The sequence below is a fragment of the Sprattus sprattus genome (assembly GCF_963457725.1).
Source record: "Sprattus sprattus genome assembly, chromosome: 14".
Lineage (NCBI taxonomy): Eukaryota > Metazoa > Chordata > Actinopteri > Clupeiformes > Clupeidae > Sprattus > Sprattus sprattus.
Window position 1 is genome coordinate 1,544,190 of NC_137912.1, and position 7,500 is coordinate 1,551,689.

Sequence of the window (7,500 nt, forward strand, 5' to 3'; positions counted from 1 at the left end):
GAAAAGGTAGAGTAAACAAGACCTCTGTTGAGGTGTGGATTGAGGAAAAGGTAGAGTAAACAAGACCTCTGTTGAGGTGTGGATTGAGGAAAAGGTAGAGTAAACAAGACCTCTGTTGAGGTGTGGATTGAGGAAAAGGTAGAGTAAACAAGACCTCTGTTGAGGTGTGGATTGAGGAAAAGGTAGAGTAAACAAGACCTCTGTTGAGGTGTGGATTGAGGAAAAGGTAGAGTAAACAAGACCTCTGTTGAGGTGTGGATTGAGAAAAAGGTAGAGTAAACAAGACCTCTGTTGAGGTGTGGATTGAGGAAAAGGTAGAGTAAACAAGACCTCTGTTGAGGTGTGGATTGAGGAAAAGGTAGAGTAAACAAGACCTCTGTTGAGGTGTGGATTGAGGAAAAGGTAGAGTAAACAAGACCTCTGTTGAGGTGTGGATTGAGGAAAAGGTAGAGTAAACAAGACCTCTGTTGAGGTGTGGATTGAGGAAAAGGTAGAGTAAACAAGACCTCTGTTGAGGTGTGGATTGAGAAAAAGGTAGAGTAAACAAGACCTCTGTTGAGGTGTGGATTGAGGAAAAGGTAGAGTAAACAAGACCTCTGTTGAGGTGTGGATTGAGGAAAAGGTAGAGTAAACAAGACCTCTGTTGAGGTGTGGATTGAGGAAAAGGTAGAGTAAACAAGACCTCTGTTGAGGTGTGGATTGAGGAAAAGGTAGAGTAAACAAGACCTCTGTTGAGGTGTGGATTGAGGAAAAGGTAGAGTAAACAAGACCTCTGTTGAGGTGTGGATTGAGGAAAAGGTAGAGTAAACAAGACCTCTGTTGAGGTGTGGATTGAGGAAAAGGTAGAGTAAACAAGACCTCTGTTGAGGTGTGGATTGAGGAAAAGGTAGAGTAAACAAGACCTCTGTTGAGGTGTGGATTGAGGAAAAGGTAGAGTAAACAAGACCTCTGTTGAGGTGGGGATTGAGGAAAAGGTAGAGTAAACAAGACCTCTGTTGAGGTGTGGATTGAGGAAAAGGTAGAGTAAACAAGACCTCTGTTGAGGTGTGGATTGAGGAAAAGGTAGAGTAAACAAGACCTCTGTTGAGGTGTGGATTGAGGAAAAGGTAGAGTAAACAAGACCTCTGTTGAGGTGTGGATTGAGGAAAAGGTAGAGTAAACAAGACCTCTGTTGAGGTGTGGATTGAGGAAAAGGTAGAGTAAACAAGACCTCTGTTGAGGTGTGGATTGAGGAAAAGGTAGAGTAAACAAGACCTCTGTTGAGGTGTGGATTGAGGAAAAGGTAGAGTAAACAAGACCTCTGTTGAGGTGTGGATTGAGGAAAAGGTAGAGTAAACAAGACCTCTGTTGAGGTGTGGATTGAGGAAAAGGTAGAGTAAACAAGACCTCTGTTGAGGTGTGGATTGAGGAAAAGGTAGAGTAAACAAGACCTCTGTTGAGGTGTGGATTGAGAAAAAGGTAGAGTAAACAAGACCTCTGTTGAGGTGTGGATTGAGGAAAAGGTAGAGTAAACAAGACCTCTGTTGAGGTGTGGATTGAGGAAAAGGTAGAGTAAACAAGACCTCTGTTGAGGTGGGGATTGAGGAAAAGGTAGAGTAAACAAGACCTCTGTTGAGGTGTGGATTGAGGAAAAGGTAGAGTAAACAAGACCTCTGTTGAGGTGTGGATTGAGGAAAAGGTAGAGTAAACAAGACCTCTGTTGAGGTGTGGATTGAGGAAAAGGTAGAGTAAACAAGACCTCTGTTGAGGTGTGGATTGAGGAAAAGGTAGAGTAAACAAGACCTCTGTTGAGGTGTGGATTGAGGAAAAGGTAGAGTAAACAAGACCTCTGTTGAGGTGTGGATTGAGGAAAAGGTAGAGTAAACAAGACCTCTGTTGAGGTGTGGATTGAGGAAAAGGTAGAGTAAACAAGACCTCTGTTGAGGTGTGGATTGAGGAAAAGGTAGAGTAAACAAGACCTCTGTTGAGGTGTGGATTGAGGAAAAGGTAGAGTAAACAAGACCTCTGTTGAGGTGTGGATTGAGGAAAAGGTAGAGTAAACAAGACCTCTGTTGAGGTGTGGATTGAGGAAAAGGTAGAGTAAACAAGACCTCTGTTGAGGTGTGGATTGAGGAAAAGGTAGAGTAAACAAGACCTCTGTTGAGGTGTGGATTGAGGAAAAGGTAGAGTAAACAAGACCTCTGTTGAGGTGTGGATTGAGGAAAAGGTAGAGTAAACAAGACCTCTGTTGAGGTGTGGATTGAGAAAAAGGTAGAGTAAACAAGACCTCTGTTGAGGTGTGGATTGAGGAAAAGGTAGAGTAAACAAGACCTCTGTTGAGGTGTGGATTGAGGAAAAGGTAGAGTAAACAAGACCTCTGTTGAGGTGGGGATTGAGGAAAAGGTAGAGTAAACAAGACCTCTGTTGAGGTGTGGATTGAGGAAAAGGTAGAGTAAACAAGACCTCTGTTGAGGTGTGGATTGAGGAAAAGGTAGAGTAAACAAGACCTCTGTTGAGGTGTGGATTGAGGAAAAGGTAGAGTAAACAAGACCTCTGTTGAGGTGTGGATTGAGGAAAAGGTAGAGTAAACAAGACCTCTGTTGAGGTGTGGATTGAGGAAAAGGTAGAGTAAACAAGACCTCTGTTGAGGTGTGGATTGAGGAAAAGGTAGAGTAAACAAGACCTCTGTTGAGGTGTGGATTGAGGAAAAGGTAGAGTAAACAAGACCTCTGTTGAGGTGTGGATTGAGGAAAAGGTAGAGTAAACAAGACCTCTGTTGAGGTGTGGATTGAGGAAAAGGTAGAGTAAACAAGACCTCTGTTGAGGTGTGGATTGAGGAAAAGGTAGAGTAAACAAGACCTCTGTTGAGGTGTGGATTGAGAAAAAGGTAGAGTAGTTGAAAGGTGGTTCTTCTTTCTCATGGCTTATCCCCTAACCCTAACCCTAACCCTAGGACAGATTTCAGTGCTTCTTACTCCAGTCGCACCTATTCATGATGACATTCAAAGCCTTTGAGGATGTCTATTAATCTTGGTACAAGCATATCTTCTGAAGGAGGGTAGAGCACTCAAGCATATGTTCTAAGAGAAGGTAGAGCCTTGAAACCTTCAGAGATTGTTTGCTAAATGTTTATAATATATTTAGCATTATAAAGAACAATGTTGGGTAGTTTAAATGTTTTATAAATGACATAAGTAATCGCATTACACTAGGAGCAGATCAGATCAGCAGATGTGGCCCTGATGTGGCCCTGATGCGGCCCTGATGCAGCCCTGATGTGGCCCTGATGTGGCCCTGGTGTGGCCCTGATGTGCCCCTGGTGTGGCCCTGGTGTGGCCCTGGTGTGGCCCTGATGTGCCCCTGGTGTGGCCCTGATGTGGCCCTGGTGTGGCCCTGATGTGAGCTGGGGCATGGCGGCATGGCGGCTCCGATAGGCCATCTGACTGAGCGGGCCTTTGGTTCCCTGCAGGCCAGTGACCAGTTCCAGTACTAGTGTGTGTGTGTGTGTGTGTGTAATGTGTGTGTGTGTGTGTGTGTGTGTGTGTGTAATGAGTGTGTGTTCCCTGCAGGCCTGTGACCAGTTCCAGTACTAGTGTGTGTGTGTGTGTGTGTGTGTAATGAGTGTGTGTTCCCTGCAGGCCTGTGACCAGTTCCAGTACTAGTGTGTGTGTGTGTGTGTGTGTGTAATGAGTGTGTGTTCCCTGCAGGCCTGTGACCAGTTCCAGTACTAGTGTGTGTGTGTCTGTTGTGTGTGAGTGTGTGTGTGTGTGTAATGAGTGTGTTTAATGTGTGTGTGTGTCAGGCACGGCGCCAGAAATTCAGCTTCGGGTGGGCCATAACATTTTTGGGTGGCACTTCATAAACATAACGTCGTCAAAAACATGTTGACCCAATAACGTGTCTGATTGTCACTGCAAGTCTAGGTGGCACTACTGCCCAAATCTATTTTCAAACATCACGCGACTCTTCCATCACTTTGAAGACTTCTACAATGTTTCAAAACAAAACCATATGAGCCCAAGTAAATGTGCCACAGCAGTGGGCAAAATTAATAACCAAACGTCCTACCTTAAAACGTTGTCTTGATAGCAGGACTTCTTGCGATTATTCCATTTTAATCCAGACACGGTTTAACACAACTGACAACTAACGCAACTGTTTGTTTACAGTACAGATCTCACGGGAGTAAACTGGAACTTGGTAACGTACCCCAGGCTAATTCTACGGGGTGCCTTACGAGACATAAAGGTTGCAGCTTCTCACAATAAGCAATAAGAGCAAGTTGATAATTATTATCCAGAAAATCAAAGACGACACAGATACAGTTTGTTGAAATGAATTAGTTTTCTTTTTCATTCAGAATATTCCAAATACAATAAAAATTTAGACAAGAAGGCTAAAAGACTTATTCACATTTTAACATTGCTAGCAGCAGCTGGTCCTGAAGATCCGGATGGACCCTGGGTTGTGACAGTGACTTCACTGACTTTTGGCTCATTTTGTGGTTTGAGCGTTTGAAAGTATCGCAATAAAGTAGCCATAGGGCCTACTTGTTTGGCACTGAAATCAAAATACATCGAACCGAACTAAATCTGCACACAGGAGAAATACCAACTACCGAAAGCTCGACTGCTGCTCTGAGGTAGAACGCGGCAACACATTCAACTGACGCTAATGACAAGACTTGGTCCACGTCGCAACCGTCATAAGCATCACTTTTTTTAATACAAATTATATCCACACAATTCGTACATGCTTACAATTCCTTTGATCGTAGACTTGGAAAATATAATACATTGTATAATCTTGTATATATATTTTTTCCTTCTTTGAAAGATTCGGGTGGGCCTGGCCAGAAATGGGCGGGCCCAGGCCCACCCAGGCCCACCCATGGCGCCGTGCCTGGTGTGTGTGTGTGTGTGTGTGTGTGTGTGTGTGTGTGTGTGTGTGTGTGTGTGTAATGTGTGTGTGTTCTCTGCAGGCCCGTGATCGTATCCAGTACTACCAGACGGGGGAGGAGTTCATCTTCCCGTACGACCTGGGCGGCCGCTGGGAGAACTTCAAGCAGGTGTTCACCTGGTCTGGATCACCTGAGGGGGACGGCATAGAGTGGCCAGTCCACGAGAAGTGCCATCAGTACACACTCACCGTACGTCAGCTCACGGCACACACACACACACACACACACACACACACACTCACCGTACGTCAGCTCTGGGCACACACACACACACACACACACACTCACACACACTCACACTCACACACACTCACACACACTCACACTCACACACACACACTCACACTCACACACACTCACACACACACACACACACACACACACACACACACACACTCACCGTACGTCTGCTCACACACACACACACACACACACACACACACACTCACCGTACGTCAGCTCACGGCGCACACACACACACACACACACACACACACACTCACACTCACACACACTCACACACATACACACACACACACACACACTCACCGTACGTCAGCTCACAGCACACACACACACACACACTCACCGTACGTCCGCTCACGGCACACACACACACACACACACACACACACACACACATACATCTGTACAGTGTAGCCTGTTCTCACACAAGGCAGTCTTGTCAGAGTTGCACACCTTAAACAAACACACATCTACACACACAGAGCTGTACAGGGACTGGTCACTTATAAGCATCTAATGTATCTCTCTCCCTCTCTCTCTCTCTCTCTATCTCTCCTTCTCTCTCTCTCTATCTCTCCTTCTCTCTCTCTCTCTCTCTTTCCCCCTCTCAGGTGGAACAGCTGAAACAGAAGGCAGACAAGCGTGTGAGGAGTGTAAGTAACTGCACTTCCCCTTGGTCACCACTAGATGGCAGTGCTGTGTTAGAAGCAGGGCTGGATAGGAGCGTTATGCTTGTGGTTCTAGTATAGTCTACTTGATTGTGGTTGTGCTTGTCATTCTGCTAAGTCCATATGATTAAAGATCTGATCCAGTCTGCCTGGTTGAGCTTGTGGTTCTAGAAGGGTCTATATAAATGCGGTTCTGATCCGATGTGCCTGCTTGATATTCTAGTAGGATCTACATGAATACTGCTCTGATCTGGATGTGGTTGTGGTTCTAGTCGGGTCTATATGAATGCGGTTCTGATCCGATGTGCCTGGTTCTGGTTGTGGTTGTGGTCCACAGGTGCAGTACCGTGGGTTAGGGTTAAGGTTCTGGTTCTGATCCACAGGTGCAGTACCGTGGGTTAGGGTTAAGGTTCTGGTTGTGGTTGTGGTCCACAGGTGCAGTACCGTGGGTAAGGGTTAAGGTTCTGGTTGTGGTTGTGGTCCACAGGTGCAGTACCGTGGGTTAGGGTTAAGGTTCTGGTTCTGATCCACAGGTGCAGTACCGTGGGTTAGGGTTAAGGTTCTGGTTGTGGTTGTGGTCCACAGGTGCAGTACCGTGGGTAAGGGTTAAGGTTCTGGTTGTGGTTGTGGTCCACAGGTGCAGTACCGTGGGTAAGGGTTAAGGTTCTGGTTGTGGTTGTGGTCCACAGGTGCAGTACCGTGGGTTAGGGTTAAGGTTCTGGTTGTGGTTCTGGTCCACAGGTGCAGTACCGGGCGGTGGAGGACTATAACGGGGCGTGCTGTCCCACGGGGAAGGGCTTCAACACGTTCCTGCGGACGCCCTGCAGTGAAGAGCCACGCATCACACTCAGCCAGGGAGAGACCATCTACGCTACGCGGGGGACTAAGTGAGTGGGATACACACACACACACACACACACACACACACACACACACACACACACACACACACACACACACACACACACAGCCAGGGGGAGACCATCTACGCCACGCGGGGGACTAAGTGAGTGGGATACACACACACACACACACACACAGCCAGGGGGAGACCATCTACGCCACGCGGGGGACTAAGTGAGTGGGTCACACACACACACACACACACACACACACACACACACAGACACGCATCACACTCAGCCAGGGAGAGACCATCTACGCCACACGGGGGACTAAGTGAGTGGGATACACACACACACACACACACACACACACACACACTCACATCAAAGGAAGACCCAAAACGTGTGCAGAAGATGGAATTACGACGCACGCACGCACGCATACACACACATACATAAAGGGAAGACCCAAACTTGTGTGGTTTCTCTCCTGTACCACCAAAGACAGTAGAGTTGACTACACAGTGTGTGTGTGTGTGTGTGTGTGTGTGTGTCTGTGTCTGTGTCTGTCTGTGTGTGTGTCTGTGTCTGTGTGTCTGTGTGTCTGTGTGTCTGTGTGTGTCTGTGTCTGTGTCTGTGTCTGTGTGTGTCTGTGTCTGTGTCTGTGTCTGTGTCTGTGTCTGTGTCTGTGTCTGTGTCTGTGTCTGTGTGTCTGTGTCTGTGTCTGTGTCTGTGTCTGTGTCTGTGTCTGTCTGTCTGTGTGTGTGTGTGTGTGTGTGTATGTCTGTGTCTGTGTCTGTGT

General features: G+C 46.8%; 1 protein-coding gene across 1 annotated transcript in view; it reads left to right on the forward strand.

Moving 5' to 3' along the window:
• Positions 1-7,500, forward strand: part of zdhhc6 (zDHHC palmitoyltransferase 6) — a 15,571-nt gene that overhangs the window by 7,638 nt on the left and 433 nt on the right. Inside the window, exons 7-9 of the mRNA XM_080851265.1 lie at positions 4,961-5,128; positions 5,797-5,838; positions 6,595-6,740. Coding sequence (XP_080707391.1) covers positions 4,961-5,128; positions 5,797-5,838; positions 6,595-6,740 — 356 coding nt within the window. The remainder of the gene's footprint in view (positions 1-4,960; positions 5,129-5,796; positions 5,839-6,594; positions 6,741-7,500) is intronic.